Below are 15,897 nucleotides of genomic sequence, written 5' to 3' on the forward strand. Positions count from 1 at the left end.
AAGGAGAAAGAAATTCATATTGCTACAAATAACTTATCTTTGCAAAGAAAAAGTGGATATATAGACACTGCACATAATCAAGAAACCCTGAAAAAGTCCTGCAGGATTTTTTGTTTAGGACTGCATATAATTCATGTGCTCCGAAATTAGGGTACATTTGATATAATCTTTACAGAGCATCATGTATATCAAAAGTCCCAAGGATGTTAAACTGTGAATTTTCAAGGTTGGGACAGCAAAAAGGGGGTCCTAATGACACCTGCCAATGTGTTTTGGAAGTCTATTGTAATTCTGGGAACTCAGGACCACTGAAATATGAGATGCTATGGAGGACTAACAGGAAGCCATGTCCAGGAAAATGTCAGAGATGCTAAAGCAGGAGACAGTACTGTACCCAGCCAGACTTAGGACCAGCTTCTGAAGACCATAGAAGCCTGATGAGTGTCTGGAGAGAAGGTATGATCAGCACTGTGACACTTGGGCTCCTTCATGGTGAAAAAATAGTCACCTCCCTGACTAATAAGATTTCAAGTATGCTGTTGGAGACCTGCCAGGTTCTGCAAATGGTGCAATAGCTCAGCCTAAAACAGGGCTCAATTCCTTTTTAATTGCTTCTGGCATCCCTGAATGTAAAATTCATTGCCAATTCTAGGCTGAGGGTTTTTCATTGTGAGTACTGTCTAATAACAATATTTTAGTTGGGAATGCAGAAGAATCCAACATGTGACCTATTCAGGCTCAATTAAGGAGCCAGAGTTGGCCACATTTCTATAATAGTCTGTAATTGCTATGTGCTGAATTCGATGATAAAGTGCCAAAATAAAAGAAATGTATATTAAAATGAGTTCACCATGTGTCCAAGTCAGCTAAATTAATTTTGTTAGAGCTGTTCAAGAAAAGAGTGTTAGCCAAAGTGCATTAGCCAAGGCCTTTGCAAATGATAAAAAGAATATGGAGATAATCCTTTCTCCAAACTGGGTTAAATGGAAAAAAAGGGAAGACTTTGTGTTCTATTTCCTCTTAGACTACTCCTACAATAGTAAAAAGCACATTGTCTTAATACTGGAAAACAAATAGCTGGGAATTACATCATTACAGGAAACTTTATACATTTTGTTTATTGAAGTGTTCAGAATTTAATGAAAAACTTGTGGAATATTCTAATGCAGGAAGAAGTCAGAATATTTCTAATACTAAAATTATGCTTGGTGTTATTGTGAATTTATAACTCAAGCAAAGTATATCAGATTTCAAAATGTGATTTTAGTATTAGCTAACCATAAGTACTCTGACACAGGAACATAGCTCAGAAAGGTTTGCGTTGTCTTGTCAATTTTTTTTACTATGGACACCTAACATCCCTACTTATTAAGCTTTATTCTAAAACTATGCTCTTTTAGCTGCATTGCTTCTCCATAGGTAACTCCAAAACCTTACAGGTATCTTCCTGAGACTAGGGAACCTGGGAACTCTCTACTGATGCTCAAGAAATTTGATAGTCTTGTTTTAACCTGTTCTTAAAGAAGCTGTCAAGAGCACAAATTTCATTAGGCACCTATGACTTAAGGGAATATTTCATTTACTAGTCATGCAAAACCTTTTGAGTCTGTTTTGTTGGGTTTTTTTCAGTTTGTTCATACATATACATATACACACAAATACAATAAAATTCTGGCAAAAATGCAGAAGCTGCAGTTCCACCTGCTTCCTTGTTTCATTAAAATTTGTTTGATTATTCCTGCAGGAGGCAGAAGAAAGTTTGTTTTAACACACTGATCCTTTATCAGGTGGGGTAATCATACTGTATGAATGAAGCTGCCTAGGAATGCTGATCATAAGACATCCAACCCCCATGACCACCTGCTTCCTTTATGTTTCCTTCTCTCTTTTTAGTAAAATAGCAGCCAGAGATGTGAGAATTGTTACTTTATTCCTAAAGAGATGGTTACACCAGCTAAAAACAATCTTCCCGTGTCCTGAACTCCATTAAGTGACATGGAAGGCAAAGACACTTTTGTCCTCTTCTGCTTGGCAGTAACAGGTACAGCAGCCCCAGTCAGGCAGCTGATATATCACCAGGACTATAGACTGATTGATGCTCTCAATCAAGGATTTGGAACTCTCTCACTTGATAAATCAATGGTATCCAAAGCCAGCCCTTCCTCCTTCTTGCTGCTGTGATTGTCAAACAGCTTTAAAGCTTTTCTCTGGCTAGAGAAGCTAAACAGAGTCATGCTTCTTTGGGAAAAGTTCTCTGAAGGGCTTTGCCCTGGGTGGAGGAGGGACAGGTTTCCTTTGATGTTTAGCAGCTGGCATTTTCCAGGTGGCTAAACTTCAAAGGCAAGTGTGTTAGGATTTCCTCCAACCTGGTCCTCAGTTCTTTGTAGATAGCTAGTCTCATTTAATGTTTCCCTTTACTTGGAATGCTAAATTGTAAGTCATAAACTCCAGATGGCCTTTTAAATATGCACCACCCTTCTACCTGAAAGGGGCTTGTCTGCCTGCAGAACATTATGAGGCAGGTGGCACCTCCTTCTGAGCAGAAAGAATGCGCTTTGAGTTCTGACCTCCCATGATCCCAGTAAGTCACGTTACTCCAGTTTCTCCTTAGTCTCTCCACCTGTGAAACATGTATTTTCGTTTTTCCATGTCTAACAGGACTGCTGTGAGGCTGCATTTTCTGGAATGGAGAAACTAGTTTGAGGTCAATAAATAATATCAGGTTATCACCAGTTATAAAAGACCTGCCCCAAATGGTCTGGCTCCCCCAGGAATGTTGACAAGACCTAGTAGATGCAGCTGATAGTTAAGAGTTGGTAAGCTGGTTTGCTACAGGATCTTAGAGCAAGTAAGGAGTCAAATACTACTCTGAATTTTTTGAAATCTGATCCATCAAAACTATCAAATGTCAGTGACAACATTTGTATTACCTTTGCTAGGAATGAACATGGGCTGGCTTTTGCTATAGTGAGTTTCCATCTTCCTGATACTGAAGTTTTTCTGACTGGTGAACCAGCTGGCACTTTCAGGTCCAATGATGAGAGTGGGATTTACTTGAGTCTGCATTTGAGAGTGAACCTGATGATGGTCTCCTGCCTGCTATGAGAGTTATGGGCCAAGTCTTCATATGTCCTTGCCTGATTAAACTCTCAGAGATTCTCCTGGCACTCAGAGGGACCCTTTTTTGATAGGGTCCAAAGCCTCAGTCACTCCAAGAGGCAGAAAACAAGTTTGGCTTACCAAAATTTTGATTTCATGCAACTCTTTTTTTTTTTTTTAATTAAAAGTACAATCCATACAACATTTCAGTTGCAGATCTTATCACCCTGAAACATTTAGAAATTTTGAAAATTAACATAAACTTTCCTTCTTTACTCTACCAAGATGCAATGCTTAGAATTACCATGCAATTTATACTGTTCATGGGGTGAAAAGTTTCTCTTCTGCTATGTATTGTCACTCCCCATGATATTCATTTCTATTCGTAGGCCACCCATATATGTTAATTGTAATTAATATTAACATTTGGTTGGTATTAGCAAACTAGATTTGACATTACAAAAAAGAAAGCAAATTTTCAGGCACTGCCTATCCTGCTGTAAGCTAATAATCAAGCTTAAGATCCAACATCTTAAAACTCAATACACTCACAAAACGTGTAACATGCTTGTCCTCAAGGAAATAACATTCATAAGTTATCTTTTGAAAACAGATACATGGGAAATTAGAATACAATGGTAGCAAACTCATTATTGTTAAAGTTGAATCAAAAACAATCTTGGAGATTTCCAAGGCTTAAGGTACTTGAATGTATTAAACCTGTTTCTAAAATATAATCATAATAATTAATCCCTGAGACTTAATAACATGTATTCTGCCATGAAAAAGAGATTTAACTCTCCTCCCATCCATGTCCCATATGCTGTAGTCTATATTCAGTTTTTGTAGATGAGAGACTGTGCTGTTAATGAAGGATATATAGTAGCCCTTGCAGAATCAAACCCAAAGACAGTTATGCAACCTGTTAAATATGTCAACAATGTGGTAGGTTAGATAATTAGTTAGCTATTATTAGATAACCAATTTTTTATCTTTCACTGTTTTAATAAAAAGCAAAACTTCTTAAGACTTCATAGCCAAAGTAATAATGTGATAAGAAATAAAAAAATTGTGATAGAGGAGATACTTGAGATAAAAGCATCTTTCTAATAGAATGTGTATAGAAGTGATTTAAAAAGTGATCTTGACCATAATATTATTGGATGCATCTTCCATTATATTCTATTATGCTGGAAAATATATGCATATCTGTATGAATAATTTGTCCTAAGGTGATTTTGAAATGTATATTTAAATACACCTTTCCTATTTGAATTCTCTTTCCAGCTGAGGTTTACCCCAAAATGTATCACACGTGCTTTTTTCTGGTGACATACATGGCACCTCTGTGTCTTATGGTGTTGGCCTACTTGCAGATATTTCGAAAGCTGTGGTGTCGCCAGGTAAGTCACTTAGCACTGGCTCAATTTGCTTGCTCTTGTGACTTTGTGCAGATTCCTGTGTACAGCCTCTTTCTTTGTAAACTCCATGTTGTCACTTAGGGCTTGGATTTTTGCAAACATGCTGGTTTACAGCCACCTTGGATAGGCATTGAGATGCATTGAAAAATAAAGACAGTCAGGCTGAATGTAAACCCCTTCTTGCTCACATCTGTGAAGGGTTTACAAGGAGAAAGAGCAAAGGCAACAGATTGATTACAGGCAGAAGAAAGAACTCTTCCATTGTATCTGAAATGCTTACTCAAATAACTTAAGTGACCTTATTTATACTGCTAAAATCTCTTATAGCAGTCAAAAGTCGACTGACCTCATTTTGTTACTTTAATTTTTATTTTTCCTACTGAGGTTGATAGCAGGTCCAGTCTCAACAAAAGTTAAACTAGAAAGTCCAGCTATCAAAAATGGGAGACTGGAGTTGCCTGATGTGAAGCTGGCTGTTAGCAGTAACATTTGATGTGCATTGCTGACAAATAATTGACATGACATGATTTCTAATGTTAAAATCTGCATTTTTCAAACTTCAAATTAAAAATATAAGAAAGAAAATATGAATAGTAAACAACAAACAAAACAAGCAGGAAAACACATAGAGAATATTAGAATTTAAGTGGAAAAAATTACTTAATTTTTTTCAGAAATGCTTAAGAATAATTTTGGGGGTTTGAACTGTAATCTGTCAGGCACCAGCCTGTGGTTCTTTCTGCTGTCTTCTGCTTTGTCCAGGATTTCTCTATAGCTGTAGTCCTCCACCACTGGCTGCCCTGTCATTCTGTAAAGGACAATAACCTCCTCCAGTTGGAGACACTGTGCAAGATATTCCCTCTCAAATGACTGATATTTTCTTCAATATTTCGCCATGAATCTTTTCTCTCTCACCAGTACATCTGATATCATCAAAATTTGAGGCTGTCCTGGCAGGGCATAATATCTGCCACATAAATAACATTTTCCACCCAGTTGAAATTGATCCATCAGAGTAATCACAAGTAGACTTTAGATTTCTAAATATACATATGATAAAGGTAAAACTCACATCTTATACTGGCAAAATATATGTCTCATAAATAAGTAAAGTACTGGAAATACCAAATCCATTTTAAAGCATTTTCTTATCATCCATACATCATAACAGCAATTATTCTCACTTCTAATCAGATCAGGTTAAACTAGAATTGCTGTTTATTGTGTTCTCTTTTTTTTTTTTTTTTTTTTTTTTTGCTTTTAAGTTCTTACATTTATAAGATTAAATAACAAGATAGCTTGAAGGTAAAATTTATTCTTTACAATTTGAAGGGACTCTTCACCAGAACAAAAGATTTCCTTGTGTAGTTTTGTAATTAAGTTCAGTCTAACATAGCTCTAAAATGCTCTGCCTTGATCAATCTGTTCAGTATCACTCAATGACTTAATCACCATATTGCTTCTTAAACTTCTCTTCCACACTTTCTTTACAATCTAACTACTCTCTCAAGCTTTTAATTAAGTTAATGCAAAGCAGTTATTCTTAACATGCTCAATAGCTTAAAAATGCTGGTTCTGATTCAGAGCAGAAGTTGAATGACTGAAAACCAATCTCTTTTGTTGGGTTGCCTTATCCTTCCTCCATCTTCCACCCCCACCTCCACCTCCACCCCAACCCCAGTTGTATTAGATGGTACATTTCTTCTTCATGAGATTTTTTTCTCCCTATGCATTTTGCAGGCTGACAAGGCTAGGATGATCCTTTATTTTTCAGTGACAAAAATACTACAGCAGGCTTTGTGCTATCCATGGTGCCAAATTACAGATGTCTCTTTGCCTGGCATGGATAATAACACTATGTATAAGAGGCTGCACTAAGTGAAATTAAAACCACTGCACATCTATTATCAACTGTGACTTGGCTGCAGGCATCAGACATTTTGCTCAGTGTAGCAGGTGTGCTGTAATCAGTCATGTAGCACAAATGAATGCAGTGCTCTAAATGTATGTTTTCATAATAGTTTCAGCTAAGAAATCATCCTGCTTACTGGAAAGGTTGTGGATTCACCATCTCTGAAGGTTTTTAAGATGAGGCTGAATGTGACACTTAGTGCCATGATCTAGTAATCACAGTGGTGCTGGATCAAGGGTTGGACTTGATGATCTCGGAGGTCTCTTCTAGCCTGGTTGATTCTATGATTCTATGATTCAGTTAATTGTAGTGATCCTATTGGAAGGTACAATAAGTCCTCCAGGTGAACATGGAAAAAAAAAAGCAACAAACAGTCGATGTTTTCTATGCCTTAAACTTTTTCTAAATGTCTTTTTTTAAAATGTAGCGTGTCATGCATGCAAATTTGCAGATTAGAAAAGGTATGACATATTTGCAACTTATCGTTACCATACTTTGTGTAATAGCTCTTAACAATTCTGATTGTGTATTTCAAGCTTATATTTGAGTATAAGCTTTATAATATTTGAATTAATGATTCACCTTCATAAAGACAAGAAAAATCATGCAACAAATACCAGGGATTTTGAGTAATTTATTTTAATTATTAGCCAGGAAATAGTGACTGAGAAGGCTATGTTCTCTTGTGGATTTTAAATAGGTTAAAAGAAATAGCCACTCACAATTTTGAGCCAAGATACTGTTCTTCTTTATCTAAATTGTTTTAATCTACCATGAAAGCTGATAATTGATTTCTTCAAGTGAATATTTGATGTAATCAGGAGGGAGAGATTTGGCTGAATTTCTTTGCTTTCACCTCCAGTTCTTGAAACAATATAGTTACTCATTATATATATATAAAGATTCTGATTCAAATTTAGAAGAACAGTATAACAAAGTATCCCTGAAAAGCCAGAATCAGAATCTTAGAGAGCATTTTATCTCAGCAGAGCATGGCAAAGACACACTGCAGTACTACACCCCACAGCTATGCAGGGTAAAGCCCTTGTGATAGGACAGACATGCAGATGTGCAGCTTATAACTCCTGATTTCAGATGAATGCCTGAAAGCAACAGTAGAAGTGCAAGGGGCTCTATTGGACTCTTTTTAAGTCCATAGATACCTTAGTAAAAATAAATGTTAAAACATGTCTCGCAATTTGCTTCATTGATTTCTTGGTCATTACAGGCCAACTTTGCCAAAATGTTCAATAGCTGTAAATCACATGTATAATGAATATTTAGTTTTGAACAACTTTGCAGGGAGTCCCACACTTCAACTGTGATTTCTTTAGCTGCTTCATTATCATCGAGGTTGCATGTGTGGAAGTTTTATGGAACTTAAACCTAAGCAGGATTTAAAGCCTTGTTTTCCAATGCTGAAAAGTTGTTTTGTATATACTAGCAGCATATTTGTGGAATAAACTGCTCTGCTATACAACAAAACATTTAATGTATAGCTTTATAGCAAAATAATTGCAGCAATAATGTTGGTAAGTGTGATAGTCTGAAGACACAAGCAAAGCAAGGTATGTGGGAAGTCAAGAAAATTTGAGTACATCAGTTGATATATTTGTATAAAAACGATTTTTATGCAGTCCTAATGTGTCTGAAACTGTGTTTGTTTCTTGTAGTTATATTAATTAACTTAATTAAACCCCCCCTATTTATCTATGTGTATGTAAATATGTCTATTTTTCTAGTTATATATACATACAAAATCAGTTTTTCAGAATTTTTTACTAAATGCCCCTTACTCTGTCTTTCTTAGATCCCAGGAACTTCTTCTGTTGTTCAAAAAAAATGGAAGTCTCTCCAGCCCTCAGCACAGCCCCGAGGGCTGGGACAATCAACAAAGTCCAAGATTAGCGCTGTGGCAGCTGAAATAAAACAGATTCATGCAAGAAGGAAAACAGCACGTATGCTAATGGTCGTCCTCCTGGTTTTTGCACTTTGTTATCTACCAATTAGCATCCTCAATGTCTTGAAAAGGTAAAGTTTATCCCAAAATGTAAACATGTGGTAAAGCTAAAAACAATCCTCTATTATGACATTCCTTTTATAGACAGAGACTTTTGAAGGATAAACTCCCCTATTGCACAATAAAGAAATGGAAAATAAGCATACAATTGCAAGAAAATATTATATGTAACCTATCCATCGTACTAAAAGGCCAGATTGTGGAAACCTTATTAACAAGGTGTTCCTCATAAAAATTATCTAGCCTGTCTCCTCGTTAAACCTTGTCATTTACGTGGGATTACAGCTTGTTTGCTGTAAATACACCCATGGAAGTGCAGTTACCTAAGGCAGCAGCTGAAGGTTAGCAGCAGAATAGAGTGTTGTGGCTTGCCTCCGAAGACTGAAATGCTGGGTTCAAACCTAGGCCCCTCATGTACAATTCTGAGAGATCAGGCTAACCCTTCAGCTAGCCTGAAACTGTTTTTCTGTGATACTGCAAATAGGTAAGCAGAAATAGAATTAGGCTAAAATTTGCATTTTTTTATATGATTTCTAATTCAATATAGCCTTATGAAGCTATATTTTCCTTTTTTATCACTTTATATCTTGTTTGTTTGGTACATAATTGTGTACACTCTTGTTTCTTGTACAGTGCCTGACAAACTGGCTTTGGTAAAGTTGCATCTCATGAGCCCTCTGGAATACCAATAAATAATGGCCTATAGCAGATGATTTGAATATCCTAAAAAATAACCAGCCTGTAATTGGTGCTTTTTTTTAATTGGATTGTTATGAAACATTGTGGTTTTTAAGGAAAAGTTAAAATTCTCTATAACTATAAGGAATAGTTTCTATGCTCTAATACATCCCAGTTAATTCTGGTTTTTTCCTGAGAGCTAATTTATGTCGTTCTCATTCTCAAGTCTCTGGGTAGGTAATGTGGAGAGAAAGAAACATTTCCAGAAGGCAGTCCTGACATCTATGACCTGAAACAGAGGAACTACACAGGCTGCCTCAACAAACAGTAGTAGAGTAGACCCAGAGTTAGATTTTCACTTAAGTGGCAAAAGTGAGGTGTGAGGAATTGTGAAATGCAGATTTCTCTGGAGGATGGAAGCTGCTACAGTAGCCTCAGGGTTGGGGCCAGTTACACGGCTTTTCAATTCCACTGTCCTATTTATGGGAGAGTGGGCCTGGAGCCTGGAACTTCAATAACATGTGTAGATCAAAAGCAACTTTTCCCATCTTTTCTTGGCTTATCTGACACCAGATGGCTTTGGTTACTTCACAGAAAAGTTGTGCATCTGCAAAGGAAAGTACTGATGCTCTCTGTTGCACTAAAACACCAAGACAGTATGGGAAGAGGACATAATTTTCTCAAGAAAGGGAGTACTGTTGAATCAGCTTTTCTGTGATATCACAAAGAGGTCATCAGAGATAAAATTAAGCTAGAAGTTGTAAAATCTTTTTGTATGATTTCTAATTTTGCCATCTTTCAGGTTTGCTTTTCTCTTTCTTTAGGGTTTTGGGGATGTTTAATCATGCTGATGACAGAGAAACTGTATATGCCTGGTTCACATTCTCACACTGGCTTGTATATGCAAACAGCGCAGCCAATCCTATTATTTATAACTTCCTCAGTGGTAAGTTATAGTTACCTAGCATTCAAGTCTAATGTATGGTTTGAATGTAATGAGCCATTGCAAATAAGATTAATGACTGTGTAACATCAGCTCAGTTTCTCCAGTGGGAGCTAGATCCTCTTCCTGGAACAAGTTGCCTGAAGTATCTCATTACCTTCAGGCTATCTACTTATAACTAACCTGGACAGTGCCAGGGCCTGAGTCCAAGTGTTGGAATATGACTGTCCATGACATTAATTTGGTGGAGAAGTTCCTGGCATGACTTTGATCTGAAACAATTACTGTTCCCCTAAACACTCCCTGGATACTGTCTGGGAGGTAGCAAGGTCCAGGGGCTGCCCAGTTGGCATGCTGTATGTAGGTATTGGGGGTTGAAGTCTGTGAGTCTGTAATCGTACTTGCATGACCAAATTGTGCCAACTAGGTTCAAGGCCAAATAGCCAGCCAGGATGCTGATTACTTATTACTCTAGATTTGTCTTAGTTTGTATTTGTGTCATTTGACTATTGAGAGGAGAATCAGGACCTGAACTGGTAGTATTGCAGCTAAATAGACAGAGGCAAAACAATATTGATCTTCACGAAATATTTGTTCACTGCAGATTTTTTGTGGTGTGTAGTGTGATGGTGATCTGAACAATTTCCTCTGACCCCTGAAAGCAGACTTATTGGCAATTGAACACTCTTTTCAAATGTATTAATGATGAAACACAACTTAGCCATGGTCTCTCATTTTACAAGTTAAGTACACGAGTCAATCATTTAAGCCTACGACTGCACATTTAATTTTTTTTGTTATATATGTAATTAATCAACAGACTATCTATGGCATGATTTCATTAATCATTCTAGTTTGTCCATTCTGTCTAGCCAAAAATAATTCAGTCTTTACAGAGCTCTTCTCTACCTACTTAGAAAGGTTATCTTTTTTTCTGTCTTCCTCCAAGATGATGAAATTCTGATTTCCTACTTTTGCATTAGAAAAGCATCTGTGTGATTTGCATTAATTTTTCTTTAGATAGCTCCTTTTTTTCCTAATTGATAAAGTTTGATGAAATATGATTTATAGTACAATTTTTTTCATGAGTCATTTTTGTGGTTGACAGGGAAATTCAGAGAAGAATTTAAAGCAGCATTTGCCTGTTGCATCTTTGGCAGACACCATGATGATCGGTTCAGCAGAGGTCGTGCCAGTACAGAGAGTCGGAAATCCTTGACCACCCAAATCAGCAATTTTGATAATGTTTCAAAACTTTCAGAACATGTTGTATTGACCAACATAAACACAATTCCATCAAACGGTACTGCACCTATTAGTCTACTTCCCCCTATGTCTTGTGATCCTGTTGAAGTAAAATCTACAACAATATTTGGATCTGAGCACAAAAAGAGAAGAAGGGTGCTTGCAATTAAGAACTGACTGTAAGAAAAGTAAATTAAATGTTTTATAGAGCATGCTACATCCTTGGTTATATACTGATGAAAAAATATTTAATCACATTTATTTCAAAAGTGGTGTTGCAGTTAGGGAGGGAGTAAAGTAAATTTTATACAAATATATTCTTTGGATCCCCACTGCCTTTACACTCCAAAGTAAATAAAGAAAAAGTACCTGAAAGTATGACAATCATTTTCCCTGTCATTGGAATGTGTTTATAAGCAGCTATATTCTATTCTGAGCTAATTATCTGAAGTTGTAGTATATTTCATAACAAAAATTTTAACCCAAATTGGGTGTACAAATTGAATGTCCTTTACTATTTCAAATTATCTGCTTAGCATGAATTTTTGTGTTAGTTAGGCTGATCAAATAAGAAATTCATATTAATTTCTTTTCCAACATTTTCTATTCTAGTTGCTGTTTGGTAAGTTGTTGCATGTGTTCAGGAAGAGCTAGGAAGCTACTTTTCACTTACTATGGAAAGAACATGGGTTTTTTTCCCTGAATTCAGTAGCATTGCCCATACGTACAACATAAGCAAAGTTCCAGTCATGAAACCCAGATGACTGTGGTAATAGACTATGTTTTACCCTTTGTCTCTTATTTATCATTGATCTCTTCTCTCTTCCTGTCCTGTGCTCATGGCAGGGGGTTAGACTAGATGGTCTTTAAATGTGTCTTCCAACTGAAACTATGGATGATTCCATGACTGACTTGTATACAGGAAGCTGCAGTGCTCTGTTGGTCACAGTGGCATCTGGAAAAAGAACCACAGAGAAATTTACCAAATAATGCATATTAAATAAGTAGTAGAATATATTAAATTGTTTAAAAGTAAAAACAAACAAACAAACAAAAAGATCAAAGTTTATGCATCAGAAATCTTCTTAGTTTTCTGTCAAGAAGCTTTCACTTAAAATTAGCAAATGCCATTTAGTACATTTTCTGGAAGACCATTTTGTTAATAGATCATCACCTTCATAGTGTCCAGAGAGTGACAATAAGTAAGTGGGTCAGTCAGATACCTAACACAATTAACAGTAAAATGATCTTAGAATCTTTGTTTTATCTACAGATATCCCAGTTATGCTCAGCCCATTGAAATCGGCAGAACTACATCTCCACATACCAGGAATGAACACGACTTCAAATACAGATGAAGCTGTGAGAGTTTCTGCAGAGGACACTGTCAACACAGAGAATGTAGAGTGGAATAAATTCATCCCTAGCATAACTAAACTTACCTCGATGGATTTACAGCAAGGATGACTTTGGCTCAATACTCTACAACCACCAGAGGGAGGCAGATGCTTTTAGGTGTGGTACAGGCTACAACAACTGGACAAAGGCATTCCTTCAAAATAACTGCTTATGCTATTTCTTCTCAGTCCTACAGAAACCTACTTACCTCAGTATGAGCTAAAGAACATGTCTTTACAAGTCTTTTTAAGATTGGATTGTATTGTAGTTTGTAAATACTGTAGATATTTATTTTTATATATTTTAGATGCTGTCAAATGTTCTAAAATGTATTCTATAAAGAATTAAGTATTTGAAAGAAGTCTCAAACATCATTTATTTATATCCTCTTTCTATAAATGATTAATTTATTTACAAGGAATGCTTACTTACGCACTAGTGATATTCTGGAATTACTTTCCACTTCTTTTTCTGGAAATTTGCTTGTAGTAAATTCTATGTTCATTATGGAACTTTCACTTCAGATTGATTTGGGGAGCATCCACATTACTTTTCTAAGCACAGGCATGCTTCTAAAATGTGAACTCAGAGTGCTGAAAGTCACAGATGTTTTCATAAGTTTACACTAAACAACCTTTCTTTTTTTCTTCAGACTTGAGTGCCTATAAAGTAACTATTTAAATAGAAATTATGTGATGCTCAATGGTGCTATAGGTTCAAAATTCCTGCTCAGGCCGATAGGAATAACAACTGTCAGCACCCCTGAAGGACAGGACATTTTAACTTTTGTAGCTCATTTTAATCCATAATATCTGCAAGTGTTGCTCCAGATCTCCGAAGATCTTTAAAATAGAAAACATTGGTTATCTTTCTTGTTTTCATGGTTTCTCTCTCAACTGCCATTTAATACTAAAGATACAATCAATTAACAAATTCATATGCCAAGAATATTTTTGGTTTAAAACAATTGAAATAAAATATTTATCTCTGGATATTATGGAGGTAATATCTCATTGGACTGATAGATAAAGTACTTACATACATTTTCCTATTATGGAATAATCTCCTGGGCTGGGGCTTCCTACTATGTATTGTAATTTTTCTTTTAAAGGATGAATATGGTGCATCACTAGAGACTTAGTCTACTACATGAATGTGGCCTATTGATTGGAAAGAGGCTAATCTGAGATGCAATTTTCCTGTGGCACTATTCTTACATTTCTGTTCAGATTTTTCAAAAGAAAGGGTAAGATGAGAGGAAGGACTTGTTTTTCACTAAAGATACTTGATATACAGGAAAGACAGTCTCCAATATTCAAATGTTTCTAAAAAGCCAATTAATCATAAACCAGGTATTATTTGATTAACTTATGTAAATATTTTTTCTAGGTTTTGATTTTGTCTAATGTAATGCAATGTACTATCTATCATGACAGCTGTAGTTTTATGAAGTGCTTAATCATTTTATGCTTTAGCCTTCCCCAACAGCTGTTTTATTTGACATTGTTGCACTTACTCCTAGTTTACACTGGTGTGAAGTGAGAGAAAAAAAATTGCATTTGTTTGTATATTAAGTTTTCTATTAAATGAGAAAAAGGAGAATACTCTCTTTCAATTAAAAAATTAATAAGAGAAATATCCAAATGGGAAGAGTGTTTAAATATAAAATAAAGTGATAGAAATTTCTATATTCCTATGTGTAAGCTCAATTTTTGAGTATAGCTATTATGTCAATGTTATTTCAAGAAATTATTTTACTTTGTCTCTTCTAAGTAAAGGAAGCCTAAATAATTGTGGAAAGCATGGCAGGATTTTATTTCACAGCTGTTGCAATTCCTTTACCATTAGAAAGCTATTTTTGCTCTTCAACTACACATAATGTAGAACTCTTAAAGTGTGAAACAAGATATATTTTTTCTATATAATATTAAATGATTGAAGAAACAGCTGTTGAGTTAAAACTTTACAGAAATAGAAAAATGGAAATTGAAAAGTTCTTTGCGTTTTTCTTTTGTTTTGATATAAGAAAATAAAAAGTTGAAAAATCTAAAACTGGTATAGTAACCTATATGAAAAATAATTATCAATAATAATTTACTTGAGGCATGTTGTCTCAACCTTCTGCTGAAAAATGTCAACTATGCCCAAATTTTGCAAATCTATACTTTCAGTTCAGAAAATGTATTTTTAGTTTTTCCTTGAAGTGAGAGAAAGAATGTAGAAAGTAAATGATTATCAAAGAAAACTTGGACAGCATAGGAGTATGTTTATTTTTCAAACATAAAAGGTCATAAAAGTTTTGCTTGTTTAAAATCTTGTCTTATTCTTTTTATATATGGCAAAAAGACCTAACAGTGAAGGACTTAAAATGAAGAGTTGGAAGAGCAGACACCTGTTTGCAGCTGGTGTGTAGAGAAGAATGGTGCCAAATATTGGATTTAGACATCACAAAGATAGCATGCCTTTTTCAGGTAACTGGAAGACCAGCAAATTCTTATGCCTTGTCAAGTGTGTTGCCCAAATCCCTGTGAGATTAACAGAGGGAAAGTGTACAGTACTTCTAATCTGGGCCAGCAATCAAAGAACTAAAACAGCAAGGTGAGTGATACTCATGGAAAAGTCCTAAGTGGCATCTTTCTAAAGGGGGATGAATAGCACCTGCCAATACAATTTGTCATCTTTTTGCTGCCACCTTAATGCCAGTGGGATAAATTGTGTTTAGTTGAGTTGGTTCTAAGGGAAGGACATCACTAAAGATCAATGGCCGTTTTGGGGTCCTGCAGGTCCTCTATACCATGTTAGAAAAGGAGGTTCTCTTTTGTAAGAGTAAATGTCTCTTTTGTTCTCTTTTTTCTCTTTTTGTATTTTCACTTAGATCTCCAAAACTAAAATATTCCAGTATTTCTAGGAATTTCTTTTAGCCATAACTTTAACTTAATGATACTTTTTTTGTAGAGAATATAAATAAAAGATGAGACATTAAAAATTATTCTGGGTTTTTCTCTGGAGAGGTTTTTTTAAATTTATTTTTTATTAAAGAGAATATCTTTCAGACACAAATGAAATAATCAAAGCTTACTTAAGTTTTGAAATTTTAAGGATAGCTAGAGAGTGTTAACTAATTCTTGTCAGAGAATATGGTTATCAGGCTAAATATTGGTTAAATATGGTTATCAAGCTG

At 35.5% G+C, this 15,897-nt stretch overlaps 1 protein-coding gene across 1 annotated transcript in view; it reads left to right on the forward strand.

The window, feature by feature from the left end:
* The window catches only part of HCRTR2 (hypocretin receptor 2), a 32,172-nt gene extending 19,387 nt beyond the window's left edge, over positions 1–12,785 (forward strand). The window contains exons 5-9 of the mRNA XM_071547817.1: positions 4,387–4,502; positions 8,243–8,463; positions 9,955–10,076; positions 11,182–11,376; positions 12,592–12,785. Coding sequence (XP_071403918.1) covers positions 4,387–4,502; positions 8,243–8,463; positions 9,955–10,076; positions 11,182–11,376; positions 12,592–12,785 — 848 coding nt within the window. The remainder of the gene's footprint in view (positions 1–4,386; positions 4,503–8,242; positions 8,464–9,954; positions 10,077–11,181; positions 11,377–12,591) is intronic.
* Positions 12,786–15,897: the final 3,112 nt, after the last annotated feature.

The sequence above is a fragment of the Pithys albifrons genome, chromosome 2 (assembly GCF_047495875.1).
Source record: "Pithys albifrons albifrons isolate INPA30051 chromosome 2, PitAlb_v1, whole genome shotgun sequence".
NCBI classification, from domain to species: Eukaryota; Metazoa; Chordata; class Aves; order Passeriformes; family Thamnophilidae; genus Pithys; species Pithys albifrons.